This window comes from Tachyglossus aculeatus, chromosome X1 (assembly GCF_015852505.1).
Source record: "Tachyglossus aculeatus isolate mTacAcu1 chromosome X1, mTacAcu1.pri, whole genome shotgun sequence".
NCBI classification, from domain to species: Eukaryota; Metazoa; Chordata; class Mammalia; order Monotremata; family Tachyglossidae; genus Tachyglossus; species Tachyglossus aculeatus.
This window is the reverse complement of record NC_052101.1, coordinates 93124365-93148646: the sequence shown is the minus strand read 5'-3', so window position 1 is coordinate 93148646 and position 24282 is coordinate 93124365. Positions and strand designations below refer to the sequence as shown.

The following is a 24282-nucleotide window of genomic DNA, read 5'->3' as shown; positions in this document are numbered from 1 at the left end:
ATTAAATCCATCAGGTCCGACCTCCCCAAAGTCACTCCCCCCCTTTTCTCCAACTCCCCCGGCTCTCAACACTCTCTGCTACTCTCCCATCCTTCCCAGCAGTATCCTCAGAGGAGCTCTCCTCCCTCCTCTCAAGTGCTACTCCGGCCACCTGTGCTTCTGACCCCATTCCCTCTCATCTCATGAAATCACTCGCTCTGTCCCTTCTCCCCTCCTTAACTTCCATCTTCAGCCGCTCACTCTCCACTGGTTCCTTCCCCTCTGCCTTCAAACATGCCCACGTCTCTCCCATCCTAAAAAAACCCTCTCTTGACCCCACCTCACCTTCTAGTTATCGCCCCATCTCCCTCCTACCATTCCTTTCCAAACTCCTTGAACGAGTTGTCTACACGCGCTGCCTCAAATTCCTCAACACCAACTCTCTCCTCGACCCCCTCCAGTCTGGCTTCCGTCCCCTATATTCCACGGAAACTGCCCCCTCAAAGGTCACCAATGACCTCCTGCTTGCCAAATCCAATGGGTCATACTCTATCCTAATCCTCCTCGACCTCTCAGCTGCCTTTGACACTGTGGACCACCCCCTTTTCCTCAACACGCTATCCAACCTTGGCTTCACAGACTCCGGTCGTTCATTCTCAGTCTCTTTTTCATTCTCAGTCTCCCCCTCCCATCCCCTTACTGTGGGGGTTCCCCAAGGTTCAGTTCTTGGTCCCCTTCTGTTCTCGATCTACACTCACTCCCTCATTCGCTCCCACGGCTTCAACTATCATCTCTACGCTGATGACACCCAAATCTACATCTCTGCCCCTGCTCTCTCCCCCTCTCTCCAGGCTCGCATCCCCTCCTGCCTTCAGGACATCTCCATCTGGATGTCTGCCCGCCACCTAAAACTCAACATGTCCAAGAATGAACTCCATGTCTTCCCTCCCAAACCCTGCCCTCTCCCTGACTTTCCCATCACTGTTAACGGCACTACCATCCTTCCCGTCTCACAAGCCCGCAACCTTGGTGCCATCCTCGACTCCGCTCTCTCGTTCACCCCTCACATCCAAGCCGTCACCAAAACCTGCCGGTCTCAGCTCCGCAACATTGCCAAGATCCGCCCTTTCCTCTCCATCCAAACCGCTACCCTGCTCATTCAAGCTCTCATCCTATCCCGTCTGGACTACTGCATCAGCCTCCTCTCTGATCTCCCATCCTCGTGTCTCTCCCCACTTCAATCCATACTTCATGCTGCTGCCCGGATTGTCTTTGTCCATAAACACTCTGGGAATGTTACTCCCCTCCTCAAAAATCTCCAGTGGCTACCAATCAATCTGCGCATCAGGCAGAAACTCCTCACCCTCGGCTTCAAGGCTGTCCATCACCTCTCCCCCTCCTACCTCACCTCCCTTCTCTCCTTCTCCAGCCCAGCCCGCACCCTCCGCTCCTCTGCCGCTAATCTCCTCACCATGCCTCGTTCTCGCCTGTCCTGCCATTGACCCCTGGACTGGAATGCCCTCCCTCCCAACATCCGCCAAGCTAGCTCTCTTCCTCCCTTCAAGGCCTTACTGAGAGCTCACCTCCTCCAGGAGGCCTTCCCAGACTGAGCTCCCTCCTTCCTCTCCCCCTCGTCCCCCTCTCCATCCCCCCGTCTTACCCCCTTCCCTTCCCCACAGCACCTGTATATATGTATATATGTTTGTACATATTTATTACTCTATTTTACTTGTACATATCTATTCTATTTATTTTATTTTGTTAATATGTTTGGTTTTGTTCTCTGTCTCCCCCTTATAGACTGTGAGCCTACTGTTGGGTAGGGACTGTCTCTATATGTTGCCAACTTGTACTTCCCAAGCACTTAGTACAGTGCTTTGCACACAGTAAGCACTCAATAAATACGATTGATTGATTGCAGAGCACTGTACTAAGCGCTTGGGAAGTACAAGTTGGCAACTTGCGTCATGGATGCATCTCATCCAGAAGGCCCCACCTCTATCTGCAAACATTCTGGTAGTGTATTCCTAGAGTTTTCTTGGTAAAAATACAGAAGCAGTTTATCATTGACTTCTTCCATGCAGTAAACTTGAGTCTTCGCCCTCTACTCTCTCCCGTACCACTGCTGCCCAGCACAGATGAATTTTGACTTGGAGTAGTTTGCCTTCCACTCTCTAGCCACGACCCAAGCTAGGAATGGAATAGATATGCTTCTGCTTGACTCTCCCTCTCGTCTCCGAGACTGGTAGAGTACTGGAAACTCTCCAGGTGCGATCCTGAGAGGAGGCCCGGCCCCTTTAGTTCACATCTTTTACCAGGGCCAGCATTAGTCGTCTGATGGGAAAGATCCAAAAAAGAAAACTTAAGAGCGATAATGCATAGAGAGAAGCAAGGTGCTCCAATGTTATGTAAATAATTATGCTAACTGCATTCAAATAATATGCAGTCGTCTTAGCTTTTATACCCCTGAGCACATTTCTTTATAAAGGCCTACTAAACTTCACTGGTTTGCAGTCTAAAAAGGCAGACATGCCGTAGATTTAGAATTCAGGCTAGAAAAGGCAATGCAAAACGGAATATTCTTCAATGAGTGGTTAGCAACATTCACAGAGTGAGACTCAGTATGTGCCAAACACAGTGTTTGGTGCTGTGTGGAGTTACCAAAAATGTTAGAACACACAGTCCCTTCCCTCAGGGCGCTTACCATCTCTCCGTGAATATAGACCAATGTAAATAATAATGATGGTACTGTGAGACGCTTACTATGTGCCAAACACTGTTCTAAGTGCTGAGTTTATACAGATAACCACTAGCGCCCGAGTCTTGTCTGCTTTCCAAGTAACTTGGGCAGCACCACAGTCCTATTCGTCCCCAAGACCTGAAGCCTTTGATTCTCCTCAGACTTCCTTCTTAGGGAAGCAGCATGACCCAGTGGAAAGAGCAGGGACCTAGGAGCCAGAGGACCTGGGTTCTAATCTCGGCTCTGCCATTTGCCTTCCCAGTCAGGCCTTCCCAGACTGAGCCCCCTCCTTCCTCTCCCCCTCCTCCCCCTCTCCACCCCCCCCGCCTTACCTCCTTCCCTTCCCCACAGCACCTGTATATATGTATATATGTTTGTACGTATTTATTACTCTATTTATTTTACTTGTACATATTTATTCTGTTTATTTCATTCTGTTAATATGTTTTGTTTTGTTCTTTGTCTCCCCCTTCTAGACTGTGAGCCCACTGTTGGGTAGGGACCGTCTCTATAGGTTGCCAACTTGTACTTCCCAAGCGCTTAGTATAGTGCTCTGCACACAGTAAGCGCTCAATAAATACGATTGAATGAATGAATTTGCCTGCTGGGTGACCTTGGTCAAGTCACTTCTCTGGGTCTTGGTTTCCTCATCTGTGGAATGGGGGACTGAGTACCTGTTTTTCCCTCTCCCTTAGACCATGATCCCCTTGTGGGTTAGGGACTGTGCCCGATCTGCTTGCCTTTTATCTATCCCAGTGCATAGTATGGTGCTTGGCACAAAGTAAGCGCTTAACAAATACCACAATTATTATTATTCTTTTAAAACTCTGCTCCTAACTCATTTCCTCCCTTTTGCCTCTGCCTGACCCACGCTATTCCAATCACAAGTCCTCCTTCTCCCCAACATGCACTAAGGTTTTTATGTACGTATGTGTGTGTTTGTAGATAATAATCATAGTAATGATGATATTTGTTAAGCACTTACTATGTACCAAGCACTGTTTAAGCACTGGGGTAGATAGAAGGTAATAAGGTTGTCCCTTGTGGGGCTCACAGTCTTAACCCCCATTTTACAGATGAGGTAACTGAGGCCCAGAGAAGTGAAGTGACTTGCCCAAGGTCATGCAGCAGGCAAGTGGCGGAGTCGGGATTAGAACCCAGGTCCTTCTGAATCCAAGGCCCGTACTCTATCCACGCTGCTTCTCAAATGCTGACAGATGCCTTCTTGAGTGCTTATTGTCAGTGAAATCGGCATTTGCAAGCTCTCACTGCAATGGGGAAAGTAGAGGGATGCATTCTAACTTCCTCCACCGGCCTCTTTACCTGTCTGGGCCTCGCTCCAGGCCGTGTATTTGGACGATTCGTTTTCTTTTACCCCAGAGCCCGAGTGAATGTAACAGTGTCTATTACCGGGCAGGATCCAACAGGGAACCGAGTTGCTCTATTCAATGGTGTATCATTTTTCAGGAACTCTTCTGAACTCCCTGTATCCTGAACTGCAGGTAGTGAAGTGAATTCACTGACATCTTTCTCCTCCCCTTTCCCTCTCCCCCACCCCTTATTCCCAGCCTGCGGATTTGGATGCATGGGTAAGCTCTGCTTTTTGCCTGAATCTTACCGCTTCCAAGTGTCATGTTACCCTTAGCCCAAGACAGTTACCGCTTCGCACAGATGCAGAATTTTATGTTCCATCATTACGTTTTAAAAAGGTGTTCAGCTTGAAAATTGCATATTATTTCCTCCATAAAGATTTTTGCCATTGTGCCTTTGTGTCGCTTACAGCTGTTGAAGCCAAAGCCAATATAATGTGCCCTGTGTGTTGGCAGGGGTAGGGAGGAGGGAGGAGAAAAATGAGGCTCTCTTTGCAGGAGGCCTTTTAGATGAGGCAGTGGAGTTGATCCGGGCAGGGAATGTGTCTGTTTGTTGTTATGTTATACTCTCCCAAGCGCTCAGTACAGTGCTGTGCACACAGTAAGTGCTCAATAAATACAAGTGAATGAATGAATGCAGACAGGTTTATCTAGCTGTGCTGTGCAGTGGAAAGAGGGAATTGGGAAATGTGGGTTCAGGTGCCACCTCTGCCCATCAGCGGGCAGTTGAGAGGAGCACCGTGGCCTAGTGGAAAGAGCACCAGCCTGGGAGTCAGAGGACCTGGGGTCTAATCCCGGCTCTGCCATGGGTCTGTTGTGTGACCTTGGGCAAATCACTTCACTTCTCTGGGCCTCAGGTACCTCACCTGTAAAATGGGGATTCAGTTCCTGTTCTTCTCCCTACTTAGATGGTGAGCCCAGCGTGGGACAGGGCCCGAGTCTGACCTGATGATCTAGTATCTTTCCCCAGAGCTCAGAACGGTGCTTGACATGCAGTAAAGGCTTAACAAATACCACAATTATTATTATTTATTACCTAGGGTGCTGGGCAAGGTGGATGGAGCCAACGGAAATCCTGAAAAATAGCTAACTGGCCACTGTGGGCCGCAGAGACCTCAGCGGCTCTCAAGACTGTCTCATAACACTGATGGAGCATCAGCCCTGGGCTGCACGTACTTTGCTCCTCCACCGCCAGCGAACTCACTGTATCTCCATCTTGCCGCCGACTTCATTTCTCCAGGCCTCGGTTTCCTCACCTGTAAAATGGAGTTTCAATACCTATTCTCCCTTCCCCTTAGACTGGGAGCCCCGTGGGGGACCGCGTTAGGCCTGATGATCTTGTATCCTCCCCGCCCTTCCCTCCCCCAAGTCCTGAGTTCAGCGCTTGGCACATAGAAAGCTGCTGAACAATGCCACTGATATTATGATTATTATCCATTGTTCCTGAAGGGCCACCTCCAATCATCCTATCTAGCTGTCCCTCGTATTCAAAGAAAATGCTGTTGATGGTGAGGTGGTCCTGAGGCTGTGGCTGCAAAAGCCAATAGGAGACTAACCGCTCTGACTACATTGCACACACAAAGGCTGGCCTTTTTTTTTTCTATCATTGTGCTTGTTGCCAGCGTGCCCCATGGCGGATTGGGAAACGGGTATAGTCTAGCTCATCACCACCCATTTGCCCCACAGTGCTTGAATATAGTTCAGCAATCTCGAACGGGCCATTTGAGCTGCCTGCGTGCGTGGAGTTCGCTGCAGTTCGGACTCCTCCTGGGCGAGAAAGCTTTCCAGATAAGAGCCTTTGGGGATTTTCTGTTTGGGGCAAAGCTAGAGTTCCACTGATGGGGCTAGGAATTACCTGCTCAGAATGCCACAAACCCAGAGGTGAGAGGTTATTTCATTTCCAATATGCATCCCTTCTGGGCCCCAGAGATAGGATTTAGAAATCCCGGGCTGGCTTTTTGCAGCCCGATGCCCTCTGTCACATTCGCCTTACCCATTCCGAGTCGTCAGTCGCCATTCACAAGCGCCCCAACAACCTTAGTACTCGGTAAGCGCTCAAGAAGTACGATCGAATGAATGAACCTTCCCAACGGGGACTTTGGTACTATGCTGTTTCTCTCCTGGAGAAACCCATGGCTAAGCCCTGTCCAGTGGCAGATAGAGGTGTTACATTTTCTCTCCTGGGCCCTTGTCAATCAATCACACCTGTCAATCAATGACCTTTATTGTGCCCTTACCATGTGCAGAGCATTGTACTAAAAGTGCTCGAAAGAGTATAATACAACAGAGATGGAAGGCACATTCCCTGCCCACAAAGAGCTTACAGTCTAGAAGGGGAGACAGGCATTAATCAACCAATCCAGCGTATTGATTGAGCCCTTACCATGTGCAGAGGACTGTACTAAGCGCTTGGGAGAGAATAATATAACAGACACATTCCCTGCCCACAACGAGCTTACAATCTAAATAAATAACAGCTATATAACCTAAGTGCTATGGGCCTGAGGGTGGGGTACAGATCTAGAGAAGCAGCATGGCATAGTCGATAGAGCATGGGCCTGGGAATCGAGAGGTCATGGGTTCTACTCCCGGCTCCATCAGTTGCCTGCTGTGTGGCCTTGGGCAAGTCACTTCACTTCTCTGTGCTTCGGTTACCTCATCTGTAAAATGGGGATTGAGAGTGTGAGCCCCACATGGGACAGCTGTTGGATAGGGACTGTCTCTATATGTTGCCGACTTGTACTTCCCAAGCGCTTAGTACAGTGCTCTGAACACAGTAAGCGCCCAATAAATACGATTGAATGAATGAACGACAGGGACTGTGTCTAACTCGATTTGCCTGTATATACCCCAGCGCTTAGTACAGTGCCTGACGCATAGTAAGTGCTTAACAAATACCATCGTTATCTAATGCCTAAAGGCATATAAGCTCGTTGAGGACAGGGAACTAGTCTACCAATTGTCTACCAACTCTCCCAAGCGCTTAGTACAGTGCTCAGCACACATTAAGCGCTTAGTAATTGCAGTCGATTGACGCAGTAGCGAGGAGGAAATCGGCTTAATCGGGAAAGGCCTCTTAAAGGTGGGGAGAGTGGTGGCCTGTTGTACGTCAAGGAGCGGAGGGAGTTCCCGGCCGGAGGGAGGAAGTGAGCAAGGGCTCGGCGACAAGATGGACGAGATCAAGGTGCAGTGAGGAAGTTGGCATTAGAGGAGTGAAGTGTGTGGGCTGGGTTGTATCCGTGAGCTAAGGTAGGAGGGCACAAGCTGATTGAGTGATTTAAAGCCGACGGTAAGGAGTTTCTGTTTGATGCTGTTTGATGCAGAGGTGGGTGAGCAACCATTGGAGGTTCTTGAGGAGACTTCTCTTAGACTGTAAGCTTTCTGTGGGCAGGGAACATGTCTACCAACTCTGTTATATTGTACTCTCCTGAGCACTTAATCCAGTGCTCTGCACATTCATTCATTCATTCATTCAATCGAATTTGAGTGCATACTGTGTCCAGAGCACTGGACTAAGCGCTTGGGAAATACAAATCGGCAACATATAGAGTCAGTCCCTACCCAACAACGGGCTCACAGTCTTGAAGGGAGAGACAGACAACAAAACTTGTGCATACTTGCTATTCTATTTATTTTGTTAATGATGTGTATCTAGCTTTACTTCTGATGACTTGACACCTGTCCACATGTTTTGTTTTGTTGTCTGTCTCCCCCTTCTCGACTGTGAGCCCATTGTTGGGTAGGGACCGTCTCTATATGTTGCCAACTTGTACTTCCCAAGTGCTTAGTACAGTGCTCTGCACACAGTAAGCGCTCAATAAATATGATTGAATGAATGAATGAATAAAACAAAACAAGTAAACAGGTGTCGATACCATCAGAATAAATAGAATTATAGCTATATACACATCATTAATAAAATAGAGTAATAAATATGTACAAATATATACTAGTACTGTGGGGAGGGGAAAGGAGTAGGGCTGGGGGGGATGGGGGATGGGGGGAGGAGGAGAGGAAAAGGAGGGCTCAGTCTGGGAAGGCCTCCTGCAGGAGGTGAGCTCTCAGTAGGGCTTTGAAGGGAGGAAGAGAGCTAGTTTGGCTGATAAGTGGAGAGAGAGCATTTCAGGCCAGAGGTAGGACGTGGGCCAGGGGTCGACGGTGGGACAGGCGAGAACGAGGCACAGCGAGGAGGTTAGGGGCGGAGGAGCGGAGGGTGCGGGCTGGGCTGTAGAAGGAGAGACGGGAGGTGAGGTAGGAGGGAGCGAGGTGATGGACAGCCTTGAAGCCGAGAGTGAGGAGTTTTTGCTTGATTCGAAGGTTGATAGACAACCAATGGAGATTTTTGAGGAGGGGAGTGACATGCCCAGAGCGTTTCTGTACAAAGATAATCCGGGCAGCAGAGTGAAGTATAGACTGAAATGGGAAGAGACAGGAGAGGAAGAGGAGGGGGAGGGAAAGGGAAAGGAACAGGTCACATAGTGAGTGCTCAGTAAATACCATTGATTGATTGGTAGGTACTGGGCATTGGATGGATGGGAGGAGAGGGCACAAAATGTAGTAGTCTAGGGAGCCCTGGACTGAAGTCAAGATAAATGATTTCTTTTCCAGCTTCCACTGCCTTTATTACTTGGTTGTAATAATAATATAGTAATAATAATTGTGGTATTTGTTAAGCACTTACTGTGTGCTGGGTGCTGTACTAAGCACTGGGATGGCTACAAGTAAATCGGGTCGGACATAGTTCCCATCCCTTGTGGGGCTCACAGTCATCCATTCATTCAATCATATTTATTAAGCACTCACTGTGTGCAGAACACTGTACTAATCGCTTGGGAAAGTACAGTACAACAATAAAGAGTGACAGTGCCTGCCCAAAATGAGCTCACAGTCTATAAGTGGGGGAGACAAACATCAATATAAATAAAGACATCAGTACCAATAAATAAAATGACAGATATATACACAAGTGCTGTGGGGCTGGGAGAGGGGGGAAGAACAAAGGGAGCAAGTCAGAGCAACGCAGAAGGTAGTGACAGGTGAGGAAACCGACGTGCAGAGAAGTGAAGTGACTTGCCCAAGGTCACACAAAAGACAAGTGGCCGAGCCGAGATTATAACCGAGGTCCTTCTGACCCCCAGACCCGGGCTCTCTCCCCACGAGGCCATGCTGCTTCTGAACTCTTAGAACAGTGCTTGGCACATAGTAGGCGCTTACCAAATACCATTATTATTCTAAGCTCCTTGAGAGCAGGGATTGGGCCTACTAACTCCTATCATATCAATCAATCAATGGTTTTCTTGAGCACTTACTGTACAGAGCAGTGTACTAAGCCCTTGGGAGAGTACAGTATATCAGAGTTGGTAGACTTGTTCCCTGCCCAGAACAAGCGTACAGTAAGTATAGTTCTCTGCCCACAGCCACTGAGCGATTGGCTTCAGGGAGTCACCTCTGTGCCTCCTCTTCTCTTTCTGGAATCCTGAAATTCTGGATTTTTAGAGTCCTGGAATCATGGGCTTGTGTGGATTGGCATAAATTTCTTTGGGGGTTAGAGGGGGGAGGGGAAGCTTTGAGGATAGGTGCTAGACACACATAAAATCTTAATAAATTGTACTATTTGGACTTGACATTGTCTCTTCCTTTCCCTTATCCTTCATTTCTAGGGACACACATGCGAACAGGATCTCTGTTGCCTAGGCACCCATCTGTTCATGTGTTCTCCCCCACCTGAAGCCTTCATCCTCTTTCACATTCCCTCCTCATCTACAGATGTAGGTGGTGGGATCACCCAACGGAGCCAGACCTTCAGGCAGGGGACAAAGAGCAGGAGCAGAGACATGCTTTCAAAATGACACATGTTTTCCCCTGCAAATGACCCTAATCAGAAAAAAAAAACCCCAAGCAAATGGGGGCTGGAAGCTGCAGAGCGAGCCTGCGATATTTAAGCAGATGGTCTTGAAATAGAATATTTTTTTTTTTACGTTTTCTCTGCAGCATCAGTGACTCTTTGGAAATGTGTATCAAATCATTAGAAACCACAATGTTGTTACAAGTCTAACTTCACTGCAGTGGACTGTAAGTTTGCTGTGGGCGGGGGGAACGCGTCTACAACAGACTCAATTACATTGTTCTCTCCCAAGCACTTAGTACAGTGCTTTGCACACAGTAAGCGCTCAGTAATTAACATGTACCCCAGCCCTTAGAACAGTTTTTCATAGATAATGTCTAACAAGTAAATACTATTAAAATGTGATTGTTATCTGGCTCAATAATAATAGTAATAAAATTTCTGGTATTTGTTAAGCGCTTACTATGTGCCAGGCACTGTACTAAGCATTGGGGTGGACACAAGCAAATCGGGTTGGATACAGTCCCAGTCCAGCACTTAGAACAGTGCTTTGCACATAGTAAGCACTTAACAAATGCCATCATTATTATTATTATGTGGGGCTCACAGTCTCACGTGAACCCACTGTGGGCAGGGATTATCTCTCTTTATTGCCGCATTGTACTTTCCAAGTGCTTAGTACAGTGCTGTGCACACAGTAAGCGCTCAATAAATATGATTGAATGAATGAATCCCCATTTTACAGATGAGGTAAGCTGAGGCACAGTGAAGTGATTTGCCCAAGGTCACACAGCAGACAAGCAGCGGAGCCTGAATTAGAACCCGTGACCTTCCGACTCTGGCCCGTGCTCTATCCACTATGCTAAAGCATTCTAGGGCAGCAGTTATGATCCCCCACTTGCTAGATTAGATCCCCTTGGCTTGCTAGAGACTTCAGAAATCATGAGTCGTCAGACCAGGTTTCAGAGCTCTGATTTCATCTCATTTTGGCTGAGGACTGGCAGCTGTGGAAGATGGAGACCAACATTGTTGAGCAGGCTAGCCAGCTAAATTGAGTGTATGCGGTAGCCAATAAAAGACCTGCTTGAGGAAGAGGTTTAGCCTAGAGATCATAAGTAGGAGAGGGAGAGGAGGGGAAAGCTGAAATGAGGGGAGGAAAAGAAGGAGATGGAGGGATGGATTTATTTATTTTACTTGTACATATCTATTCTTTTTATTTTGTTCGTATGTTTGGTTTTGTTCTCTGTCTCCCCCTTTTAGACTGTAAGCCCACTGTTGGGTAGGGACTGTCTCTATATGTTGCCAACTTGTACTTCCCAAGCGCTTAGTACAGTGCTCTGCACACAGTAAGCGCTCAATAAATATGATTGATGATGATGAAGTAATAATAATGTTGGTATTTGTTAAGTGCTTACTATGTGCCAAGTGACTTTGGGCAAGTCACTTCGCTTCTCTGGGCCTCAGTTCCCTCATCTGTAAAATGGGGGTTGACTGTGAGCCCCCCGTGGGACAACCTGATCACCTTGTAACCCCCCAGCGCTTAGAACAGTGCTTTGCACATAGTAAGCGCTTAATAAATCCCATTATTATTATTATTATTATTATTAAGTACTGTTCTAAGCACTGGGGGGGGATGCAAGGTGATCAGGTTGTCCCACGTGGGGCTCACAGTCTTCATTCCCATTTGACAGATAGGGAACTGAGGCTCAGAGATGTGAAGTGACTTGCCCAAAGTCACAAGTGGCGGAGCTGGGATTAGAACCCACGACCTCTGACTCCCAAGCCCGGGCTCTTTCCACTGAGCCACGCTGCTCCTTGAGCCTGGGAGTCAGAAGGATATGGGATCTAATCCCAGCTCTAGCAGTTGTCTGCAGGATGACCTTGGGCATGTCACTTAACCACCCTGGGGCTCTGTGACCTCATCTGTAAAATGGGGATTAAAAATGTGAGCCCCATGTGGGACAGGGAATGTGCCCCACCTGGTTGATTTGTATCTGCCCCAGTGCTTAGTACAGTGTCTGGCACATAGTAAGTGCTTACCAAATACCATTAAAAAAAAGAGGGCTCACAGGTAGAGAGTAACAGGAAGAGTGGGCGAGGGACAAAAGTGTTTTTGTGTGTGTTTGAGGGGTGGGGATGGGGGCAAGGAATAGGGGAGGTTCCAAGATTACCCTAATCCATTAGACTCTAAATTCCTCTAGGGCAGAGACTGCATTTCTTACTTCTTCAGAATATCCCTCAAGCTACTAGATTACTGCTGGGCACCAAGTAGGTGCTTCATCCAAACAGGTGCTGATAAATGTTGTTGATTCAAGGCAAGGAGAGGGGGGCATCTAAAAGGACAAAGGATTACCAGAACTGGGAAAGATCCCGAGGAAAATCAAGGGGCGGTCAAACAGGGAAAGGGAACTTAGAGGAAAACTAAAGAGAGAGAAAGAAATGGAGAAGGGAAGAAACTGACAAATGGAACCAGTTGAGGGCATGGGTGCTAAATCCACTGTCCTTTTGGGCTTCCAATTATAGGGGTTATGTCACTGTTTTCTTCCCTGATCGATGGTATTTATTGAATGCCTACTGTCTGCAAAGAGCACTGGACTAGGCACTTGGGAGAGTACAATACAACTGAGTTGGTTGGCGTGTTCCCTAACCACAACGAGCTTACCATCTAGAGGGGGAAGACAGACATTTAAAATAAATTATGGCTATGAACAAAAGTGCTGTGGGACTGAGGATGGGGGAAATATAGGGTAAAAATCCAAGTGCAAGGGTGACCCAAAAGGGTGAGAAAGCACCCTCTCCGAAGGCACAGAAAGTCCAACCAGCTGTCGGGCAGCAGGAGAATGAGGTCACAGAGAAACTCCCAAATTCCCCTAGCCTTGCACAGTCCAGATCTCCAGCAAGACCTAAGAATCTCTGAGCAAGGCTGAAAAGAGCAAAGTTTCCAAATTGAAGTGAAAAGACTCTTCCTCCTCCTCCTCCTCTCCCTCCCCTCAGCTAAAATGGGGCTTTCTCACCCATTAGCTCTTCTCAACTTGCCTGCCTCACCCCTCAATTTTTCCCTAAAATCACTATACTCTTTTCACCCCTGCACTCAGAATGAAAAGGTAATGTTATGTATATTTGAGGGACAGTATGGGAAAAGAGGAGAGTGAGACCAGGAGGAAAGAAAAGGCCCAGACTGAGAGGAAGAAAACCATGGAGTCTCTCCAACCTGTCTGAAGACTAGGTTTTTTTGCCGATCTAGGAATAAGATATTAAGGGGTTTTTGAAATGGAAAAATGAAGGGGTCCCTGGATGGGGGAAAGATAACACCAGGAAACCCAATACCTCTCACTACAGCTAGCACTGCTTTTCTTCAAAGTATTTTCTCAGTCATTCCCTGATCACCCTTGAGATTACACTAGGATAGAGAGGGGTGAGTGAATCTGTGTCAAAGCCTATTAAAATGTAGGATCTTCTGGCTTTGAAGTGGTATGGGCCTGACTTATTATGGAGTGTGGGGGAGAGAAATGAGACAGACCCCTGTTTCTTCTTGGGCAACAGGTTTTCTCCTCCTCCTCAGAAACTATAGTGAGTTTGTCGTTCAGAAACTTTGCTCTGAGCAGTGCTGCTGACTTTGTGCCCTGGCCCATTGACCTTTAAGTTAACTACAGCTCAAACAGGGCAACTTTCTGCACATTTTCTCTGCCATATTTGCTCCTGTAAGCTCTGCTGTGTGACCTTGGGCAAATCACTTAACCTCTCTGGGCCTGAGTTCCCTTATCTGTCCAGTGGGGGTTCAATCTATGTTCTCCCTCCCACTTAGGCTGTGAGTCCCACATGGGACAGGGACTGTCTGACCTCATGATCTTGTATGTACCCCAGTGCTTAGTTCAGTGCTTGGCACATAGGAAGTGCTTAACAAATACCACAATGGTTATTATTATTTTTTTTCATCATTAATAAATACCATTACCGCTACTTCAGAGGAGTGTGTGTACGGGCATGCCTGTGCCTTTTGGGAATGAACCTATCGCTGACATTAATATTTTCCAATTGTTGCTCCAAGTTAATGGATTATCCTCAGCTTCCAAGTCCTGTAGTTTGAAAGAGGCATAGTGAAAGCTTAAGATAAAAAGTTTGGGGAGGGTGTCAAGAGGTGAAGGATATTCTGGGATCCCTGGGAGAGAAGCTGAGTATTTGATTCAATATAAAGGTAAACTTCTCTACCAGTGCTGGAGTTTTAAGGAGTAAAGTACTAACCTTGTCTTTTCTATGTTTGCATCTTTCCCCAAGCAGGACATACCCTAAATTGTCTGCCCTCTATGTTCTTCACTCTCTACCACCTAGGCCAAGAAACTGCAATGCATCGAGGCAGAGTTAGAGCATCGAGATGCCTTCTATAAGGAACAGTTGGCTCGCATTGAAAATAAGGTAAGGGCCATGCTGGCTTTGATTTTTTTCTTTTTCTTTTCAGGGGCCAGATCCTAACAGCATCTGACAAGAAGCTGTGTGGATTTGTGCCAAAAGCATAGTGCTAAAACCTGGACTTGTCAGTCTCCATTACTTAGCTGCAGCCCCCCCACCCCTTCACCTCCCCAATAATAATAATAATAATAATGATGGCATTTATTAAGCGCTTACTATGTGCAAAGCACTACGCACTCACACATGCATATACATCATTAAATCAAACCGCTTCTCAAACTGAACCTTTTAACAAGTTGCATTCAGGAAGATAATTGGTTTTTAATTGGACCATTTTTTATTGAATGTGGTTCCACTATCATTTAACCGAAAATATATATTTTATTTCCTGTCTCGCCACAGGGCGGTGCTGAGAGCCAATATACCTTTTCTTTTTTCCCCACTTAGTTAAGAAGTCGTGTTAGAGGAAAAAATAATAATAATGTGAAATCTTGCTATACAAATACATTAAAGTTGTATTATTAATTTTCTTCTGGGAGCCTAGGAGATCAAAGGGAGCTGCTGTTGCACAGTGCCTGCTTCTCTCAGGATAAGCCTTTGAAATGAACATGATTTAAGGAGACGCCACCAAGCCTCCTTTAAGGCTGAGATGACCTTTGAAAGCCCGTTTAGGAATTTGCCTCCCTTCCCGCCACAATGGGGGTTTAACAGCTGATGCTGGTTTGAAACTGGGGTGAAGGCAAAGGCATTTTCACCTAATGCTATGGGATGCCAAGTCAGGTAGCAAAGGGCTGCAGAAACAGCATTGAGAATCATCCTCTGACCATGCGTTTCACACACCTGATCTCCAATACGGATTGTTTCCCCTGTGGGACAGTACTGGGGAACCATGAAGGGCTGTGGCTGGAGAGAAGATATTGATGATGGTGGCGGCGAGTTGCGGGTGGGAGAGGATCATATCCTGACTGCATTTTATCCCTTTGACTTTTTGGGGGTGGAGTAGGTGAGCATAAAGCTAACCTGGTGGCGGTGAGTTGCGGGTGGGAGAGGATCATATCCTGACTGCATTTTATCCCTTTGACTTTTTGGGGTGGAGGAGGTGAGCACAAAGCTAACCATTAACTCGAAGCCTTGGGATTAGGTATCGCCTGCCTCTGGAAGGCTTATTTATGTAATTGACCTGATATTAAAAAAAAGGTAAAAAGAAAAGTCAGCCCCCTCTCCTCCTCTCCCCTCCCCCCACGGGTTGGACTGTAGTTAATAGATGACAGGAATTGTGAGCTTGAAAACCGATCCACTAGCCATGACTCCAGTGATCACAGTTGCCCATATGCTCACAAACGCACGTTTTTGTTGTGATGTGTGCAATTCTTCAGCTCCCTGCTGGGCCTCCCTTACAGTTTTTCTCTCCAGATCTGGTTTCTGGAAGCTTTGGTACCAGAGTCTCTGTAGGATGAAAGAAAGACCAAGCACACTTACATCCATTTCAAGAAAATCTGCTTTCCGCTGGTGATCCGTCTCGTTTTCTTCCTCTCCAGTTTCCATTCACCCTTAAAAACGGTGTGAATAAATGCTCTGCCTGGCTGAAGTGGAAGAAATATGCAGCAGGAGCTTGACTTTATCATCCCTTCTTCCTCAACCCATCATAAAGCGACATTCAAATTCCTCACGTATACCTATGTAGACTTTTTAACATAATGCATTTCCACTCCATTCTGAGCAGTTATAAGTGCTGCCCACAAGAAGAGGAGTTTTTGTTTTCAGGTCCAGAAAACACTAGATAGTTTCTGACCCATAAACACAAGCATTTTGCCAGTAATAAAGTCGAAAAATGCCTTCCACCATCCCGGGGAAAAGGAGATTGGCATGGGTGAGTGGGGGATTGAGGAAAGAGAAAGGAAGAGCAGTAATAAGGCTTAATTGTATTAGTTTTGAAAAAGGTTTTCGATCTTCTCTGTGGATAATTTTATTCCTGTAATGGCTGGGAAGATGGAAAACACAGCGCCGAACGATCTTTTTTATTAGCTGTTGCTTTTATATAATTCCGCTTTCATTTGTTGAATACACTCAGACCTTGACATTTTCAGTTTCTGTAGACACAGCTTTAGAAACTTCCAATCAAGATCCTCTCTGTGGTTTTTATATTTTGATTTTGAAGAGGTTCAGTGGGAGATGAGTTATGGGAGAAACTTTGCAGCAGCCGCTGCGTTACCTCAGCGGGCAGGCATGGCGTTCCATTGGGCGGAATGTCCCCAGAAAGAAAGGGCTTTAATGTGAGTGTTTTCGGAGGGAGACGATGCCCAGAAGGTCGGGGGATGGCCCTGAACCTGGAGTGGCCGGGTCGACCCCATGAGAAGCAGGGAGGCTTAGTGGAAAGAGCGTGCACCCGGGAGTCGGAGGACACGGGTTCTAATCCTGGCTCCTCCTCGTATCCGCTGTGCGACGTTGGGCAAGTCACTCCACTTCTCTGGGCCTCAGTTACCTCATATGTAAACTGAGGATGAAGACTGTGAGCCCCATGTGGGACAGGGACTGCGTCTGATTGTTGTGTATCTACCCCAGTGCTTAGTATAGCACCTGGCACATAGTAAGCACTTAAGAAATACTGATCAATCAATTTTTGCCACAGATAAGGCCAAGCTCAGGGGAGTGGGATGTCTTAGTCCAGAGTGGATGCTCATTGTGGGCAGCGAATGCCTGTGTTTGTTGTTGTATTGCACTTTCTCAAGCGCTTAGTACAGTGCTCTGCGTACAGTAAGCGTCCAATAAATTCTATTGAATGAAAGGAGAGGCGCAATCTGAACGGTGGTGTTCACGTCGACTGCAGTTTACGCCCTGCATGTAGTAGGTGTCCTACAAGTGGACTATCGTGGTTCTCTGCTCCCGGCACAAGCACGTAAGCCTGTCGAAGGTTCAGGGGAGAGGGAAGGCTCCAGTTCTTACCTCTCTAGATTTATTTTCCTTGAACCGACCATGTGCTTGTACATGACATAATGGGCTCTCCCCCGTTTTCTTTGGAATCTGCAGTTGGGTTCTCAAATTCCAGCCACTTGTCTGGTCTTGTGTAGTCAGAAGTGATCCAAAGCAGGGAGTATGTGGTGAAATCATAGAGAAACAGTGTGGCTCAGCTGATAGAGCACGGGCTTGGGAGTCGGAGGTTGTGGGTTCTAATCCCGTCTCCGCTATGTGTCATCTGTGTGACTTTGGGCAAGTCACTTCACTTTTCTGTGCCTCAGTTCCCTCATCTGCAAAATGGGGATGAAGACAGTGAGCCCCATGTGGGACAACCTGATTACCTTGTATCTACCCCAGTGCTTAGAACAGTGCTTGGCACATAGCACCTAACAAATACCATTGTTATTATTATTATTATTATTATTAAATCTCCCAAGTGGGCAGTTGAGGCTGAGCTCTTCTGGGTGGTGAAATGTGGTAAGGTTTGGGGATAAACTCTAGCCGAGTGAGCGGGCTGGAAAATAGCAGATTCAGTCGTTCATTCAATTGTATTTATTGAGCGTTTACTGTGTGCAGAGCACTGTACTAAGCGCTTGGGAAGTACAATTCAGCAACAGCTAGAGACAATCCCTGCCCACAACGGGCTCACAGTCTAGAAGCAGGGAGATAGACATCAACACAAGTTAATAGGCATCAGTAGCCTCATTAGAAATAAATAGAATTATAGATACATACACATCATTAATAAAAAATAAATAGAATTATAATTATAAATATGGACATATATAAGTGCTGTGGGGCAGGGAGGTGGGTAGAGCAAAGGGAGCAACTGGAGGTGATGGGGAGGGGAGCAGAGGGAAGGGGGGCTTAGTCTGGGAAGGCCTCCTGGAGGAGGTGAGCTTTCAGTAGGGCTTTGAAGGGGGGAGGTGTGCTAATTTGGTGGATCTGATGAGGGAGGGCATTCCAGGCCAGAGGTAGGACATGGGCCAGTGGTCGATGGCGGGCCAGGCGAGAATGAGGTACAGTGAGAAGGTTAGTACCAGAGGAGTGGAGTGTATGGGCTGGGATGTAGAAGGAGAGAAGGGAGGTGAGGTAAGAATGGGCAAGGTGATGGAGAGCTTTGAAGCCAATAATGAGGAGTTTTTGCTTGATACCAAGGTTGATAGGCAACTCCTGGAGATTTTTTAGGCGGGGGTTCCATGCCCAGGACGCTTCTGTAGAAAGATAATCCGGGCAGCAGAGTGAAGTATAGACTGAAGTGAGGAGAGACAGGAGGTTGGGACATCAGAAGGGAGGCTGATGCAGTAACCCAGTCGGGATATAATGAGTGATTGTATAACGTGGTAGTGGTTTGGATGGAGAGGAAAGGGCAGATCTTGGCAATGTTGTGAAGGTGAAACCAGCAGGCTTTGATGACGGATTGGATATTTGGAGTGAATGAAAGAACGGAGTCAAGGATGACCCCAAGGTTGCGGGCTTGTGAGACGGGAAGGACGGTAGTGCCGTCCACAGTGACGGGAAAGTCAGGGAGAGGACAGGGTTTGGGAGGGAAGATAAGGAGCTCAGTTTTGGACATGTTGAGTTTTAGGTGGCGAGAGGGCATCCAGATGGAGCGGTCCTGAAGGCAGGAGGAGATACGGGCCTGGAGGGAGGGATAGAGAATGGGGAAGGAGATGTAGTTTTAGGTATCATCAACGTAGAGATGATGGCAGATGAACTTCAATGTGCAAGGCTCCTAAGGAAAAGCAATCCATGCTACCAGCTGCAAATCGGGAGAGAAATCTCAGAGGCATTGTTCTTTGAAATCATCAGTCCAATGTGTGGCAGCCACCAAAAAGGCCAACTGGGTGGTGGGAATATTCCAGAAGGAGTTAGAAAAATCAAGCAAAAGTCTCAGTTTGGCAGTTACGGATGGTACCCGTGATACAGCCAAATCACTTTCTTGGAAAATGTGGTTCTATCACGGGGGTATGTTTGCCCGTAGACTTACATGCAGTTAGTTAGGTTCCGTTCCAGAACCAACCCCGATGTGATAACCGAGCACTACAGGTAAGGAAAAATGCACTGTAAATCCTTTCCCTGCACCCTGAACTTGGCCTTTCTGTGCTCCAGTGTTTTGGTTTTTTTTTTTTTTAACCCTCCACAGTGACAGCTGCTGCTGTGAGTGTACCCATCCTACCCTCCCCTGTTCCTGCTTATATTCCTGCCTCCCTATCTCGGCAAAATCACAGAACCAGGAGTGGGGATGGAGGGACATGTGGTGGTGGTGGGCAGAGGCTTGGTGGGGGGAACCACACTGACCCAGTCTGTCCTTGTCCCCATTCCTGTGGTGTTGGCTGGGCATTTGAGGTTAAAAGTGAGGAATGTGTCTGTTTATTGTTATATTGTACTCTCCCAAATGTGCTTTGCTCACAGTAAGTGCCTAATAAATAAGATTGAATGAATGAGTCGGGGGTGGGGTGGGGAGGACTGGTGCCACGTGTATGGATTGGGGCAGCTAAAAAATAGCAGAGTGAGTTTTTGGTGGGTAGGAAAACTGCTGGCAACAGGAGAGGAGGCGGCAGGGGAATTGACTTACCTGCAGTGATTGAAAGTAATGTTGTGGGTGAGGCTTATGGAATGTGCTGAGGTAAATCAGCAAAGAATACTGGAATATCCCAAAGTTGTATGGGGGTAGTCATAACTGAGGGTATGCCTGTATACGAAAACATGAAGAACATGAACAGGAAGAACTTAGTAGAGATAGAGAAGGGCAATGAAGATGGCCTGGGGGAGTGAGAAGCTTCCCTGTGATGATGATGATGATGATAATAATAATAATAATGGTATTTAAGTGCTTACTATATGCCAGGCACTGTACTAAGCACTGGAGTGGATACAAGCAAATGGGGTTGGACATAGTCCCTGTCCCATGTGGGGCTCACAGTCTCAATCCCCATTTTCCAGATGAGGTAACTGAGGCCCAGAGAAGTGAAATGATTTGCCCAAGGTCACACGGCAGACAAGTGCTGGAGTTGGAATCAGAACCTCTGACCTGACGTGCAGGCCCATGGCCTGTCCACGACGCCATGGGAAAGGAGGAGGAAGAAAAGGAGGAGGAATAAGAGAAAGAGAGAAGGAGGAGGTAGAAGAGAAAGGGACGAGGCGGTGGAAGAGAGAGGGGGAGAAGGCTGAAAGTGTTTAGATCCTTTGGTGGGGAAAGGCTGGAAGGAGATATGATTACAAAGGAGAAGCAACGTGGCCTAGTGGATAGATCACTGGGAGTACACAGGGCCTGAGTTCTAATCCCGGCCCTGCCACCTGTCTGCAGTGACCTTGGGCCAGTCACTCAACTTCTCTGTAAAAGTCTGTAAAATGGGCGTTAGGACTGTGAGCCCCTTGTGGGTTAGCGACTGTGTCCTACCTGATTAGCTTGTATCTACCCCTGTGCTTAGTACAGTGCCTGGCACATAGTAAGTGCTTAACAAATACCAAAAAAAATTTTACAAAATCGTAATTAAGCGCTTAGTACAGTGCTGTGCACACAGTAAGTGCTCAATAAATATGATTGAATGAATAAAGGGGCAGGCAGGGCGAACACAAAATTGCATTCACCCGGGATGAGGGGGCACTCTTTGAATCTTGAAGCTGTCAGGTTCCTGCCATAAACCGAATTGTTATCTTCCAAGCGCTTAGTATAGTGCTCTGCACACAGTAAGCGCTCCATAAATGCATTAAATGAATGAACGAATAAACCAAGGAAATACTTCACACAGCATGTGGGATTAGCCACAGGAAGTTGTGCAGACCAGAGTATCATAGGTATAGAAAGGGTGGAGATGTTCTTGGATGAGAGGTCCCCAGTGGTCACTAGAAGTGAAAGTTGGGCTTAGGTTCCCCATCCCTAAACACGAGAATGGATGTCCACAAGATTCCTCCAAGAAAATAAATCTTTATATCCCCTGGTAGCCATTTCAGCAGCTCTGAGCCACCTAAATACTTAGGTACTCATGCCCCTGTAGCACCTTTGTACGTATCTTTATTCTTCTTCCACTTCCTCCTATCTGTAATGTACTTCAGTGTCTGTCTCCCCACCCAGATTGTATGCTCCCTGAGGGCAGGAATTAGGTCTACTCATTCCTCAGCACTGAGTACAGTGCTCAGCCCATAGTAGGCAATCAATAAATATTACTGATCGATCGTTGCCTCTTTTGGAGGCAGAATCCTGGACTGGGTAGACTGTTGGTCTGACTCTGTAATGGCCTTGTGCCATGATCTTGCATTCATCTGAACCCCTCCAACTCGACCAGTTTGGTGAACTTCATGGTGGTATGCCACAGCTAGCTGACAGATCCCCGTATCTGATGCATTCCTAAGACCAGCGGTTGAAAATTCCCCTGTATTTAGAAAAGAAAGTGTGTTTTGGCATGATATAGGACTTTGAAATTCCACAATGAGGTGATGCCTATTTTCAGGTCTCAGCTGGTCATAACTGACAATTCTCGTGCTAAGATCGTGGAAGTTGGGAATTCAGAGTTGGGCTGTTCTCTCCTTACCCAATGATCCATATAGAAACTTAGTATGGCCCCCTCACCATGCCCCCCACACCTGCACAGTGGGTTTTCTTCAGGCTGGACAATTTAGAACCCATTCTTTCTCACCATCTGTATTATCCCTCTCAATGGGATTAACCTCAGATTGTTGATTTTGGTTCCCTTTCTCAAGGTTAAATCCCCCCTATAAAATTCAACATGCCCTCCCTGTCTATTGTAAAAATGCCTTTCCTTCATTAATGAGTAACTGAGTCAGAGGTTTCATTTTCCTCACTTTGGGGTACCTGGCTTTTTAATTTACCAACACCTTAACGGAAAGATTCTCTGGACTTGCTGACTTCTCCACAAAGCCCTCTGTGGACACCACCATTTTCTTTGATTTGTAATTCATTTTCAATCCCCGATCTTTTGCCCGTTCTATCCGGCGGGGTTAAGACGCTATCAGTATTCTCAGGATCTGCAGGTACTGCTGTGCTGAATGACTTTGAGTATAAGTGGAGCTGTGTCAGGCTGCACTAAATGCCGTTCCATTAGAAATTTGAATTTAAACCATTACAGGAAAATGGAGAGAGTCCGTTGGCATCAGGGCTGTGGGTGTTTGAACATGACGCGGAGTATCTTATGGATTGTGGAACATGAACGTACCCATCGAGGCTGCAGATTACAGCTTGTCTCTGCTGGAAAAGCCAAAGCAAAACATATATTTTTTGTCAGGCTACATTTGGGTTCCTTGCAGTTTCCCTTCAAAGAATCATACACCCAATTCTTCTGTAATGTGGGTGCTGCAGTCTCGCAGGCCCTCGTGTTGTAATGCGCACCGTGTACTTCATTCGGGCTGTTTCAAGGGAGGAGCGTGTTCCAGGAAGGGCAGTGCGGGTTAATATTGGGCTGAGTTGCATCAAACGTATTGAAACGCGGCTAAGAGTAGCATGGAGGTTGTGACTGTCCCAAGTGGAAGATTCCCCTTCTAAACTATAAACTCGTCATGGGCAGGGAACATGTGTGCCAACTCTGTTCTAGGGTACTCTCCCAAGCACACAGTAAGTGCTCAGTAAGTACCATTGATGATGATGACGGCACTTCAAATAAAAAAGTCACTCTCCCACTAACACTGTGGTTGCTTTTCCGTTAGACTCCTGGAGGGCCGCGATTGGGTATCTTAGTCTTACGATAGGTCTCCAAGTGCCTAGTAGAGTGCTTTGCTCACAGTAGATAATAAATGTTGTGGATGACGATTAGGGAAGTGGGACCTCTTAAACCAAGAGCAGGGTATAATCCCCCTGGGTGAACCGGCACCATTTCCTCTGGTGAAGCTATTAATAGCCAAGGTCCCGTGAGTGCAGCCGGAATGAGCAGTGATGCGGCCTTCCCTCCTTTACCTCCGTCCTGCCGGTATTGACTCCCATTAATTTGCAAAGCATGCTGGGATACTCCGGTCCTAAATGTCTCCCACGTTCTCTCTTAGATGAGAAATTGAGTTAGTGATGGAAGAAAGACCACAGTCCCATCCTGTGTAGCTTATTTTAACTTCATACAAGAGCCCGGTGATTGCTTGACTGCATTAAATACAAGTTGTTTTTCATTTCTTGCTCCATTGAATCCCTCCCCTTTCTTTTGCTGCTGCCCAGAAATTGCGAAGAGTTATGGGCAGAGAGCAAGCCAGAAGGGAAGACCCGTTTTTTTTTTTTCTAAAAACAATTTATTTTTGAACTCTTATTGATTCCGGGACAGGAAGCTCCTGAACCAGCCCCTTCGTCGAGGGACTGGTGTGGTCTCTGTGAGCACTTAACTCCCACTCTGAGCGGTGGGCTTCAACAAGAAAGGTTCCTTCCATTCTCCATTTTCCAGCCCGCAGAATGCTGGCCCCGCAGTAGTCTTTGCATAGGTGTAACGGGAACTCCCAGCAGGCTGCCGTTGTGCTTCTCTCCCTCTTTTTCCCCTCGATCCCTCCGATTGAGTTCAAGCAGTAATTTCCCTCCCCTTTTAAAGGGCAGGTGAATTTCACTGGTAGATTTGTGCTTTAAGGATTCGAACCATGTTTTCCTGGTAGGTTCAAGGCCAGTGAGAATCGAGGAAAACCTCCTTTGGTATTTTCCCCCCTCCTCCTCCTGCTCCAGATCACCCGCAGCATCCTACAGATATTTTATATTTAGGCGGTGCTTTTCCAGAGCCCTCAAGCCCTCTACAAGGCCGAACTCATTCATCCTCCCAGCCAACCCGGTGAGGTTGATAGAAGCCGAGTGGTAGTATCCCTCTGTTACAAACGGGGAGATGGAGGATTTAAGAGGGGAGGTCAATCAGCAAATTTGGATCGAGCATCCTCAACGGTTCCTTTTCTTAAGACCAAACAGAGCACGGGACTATAAGCACACCAGTTTTTCCGGAGCCGTGAGGCCTGAGCTCCCCTTGACCTGAACTTCTCAGGCCCCCAAATCCGAGTTTGGTGGGGGGCAG

General features: G+C 47.1%; 1 protein-coding gene and 1 non-coding gene across 3 annotated transcripts in view; one reads left to right on the top strand and one right to left on the bottom strand.

The window, feature by feature from the left end:
- Window positions 1-24282, top strand: part of CHCHD6 (coiled-coil-helix-coiled-coil-helix domain containing 6) — a 182555-nt gene that overhangs the window by 85153 nt on the left and 73120 nt on the right. Inside the window, exons 5-6 of one of the 2 annotated variants that reach the window (XM_038772766.1) lie at window positions 4288-4308; window positions 14264-14347. In XM_038772766.1, the coding sequence (XP_038628694.1) occupies window positions 4288-4308; window positions 14264-14347 (105 nt within the window). The remainder of the gene's footprint in view (window positions 1-4287; window positions 4309-14263; window positions 14348-24282) is intronic. The other variant, XM_038772765.1, reaches the window with a different exon arrangement.
- On the bottom strand, window positions 2128-2265 carry LOC119920378. Its single transcript, XR_005448128.1, has one exon. It is a non-coding gene; the product is annotated as a small nucleolar RNA SNORA7 (small nucleolar RNA).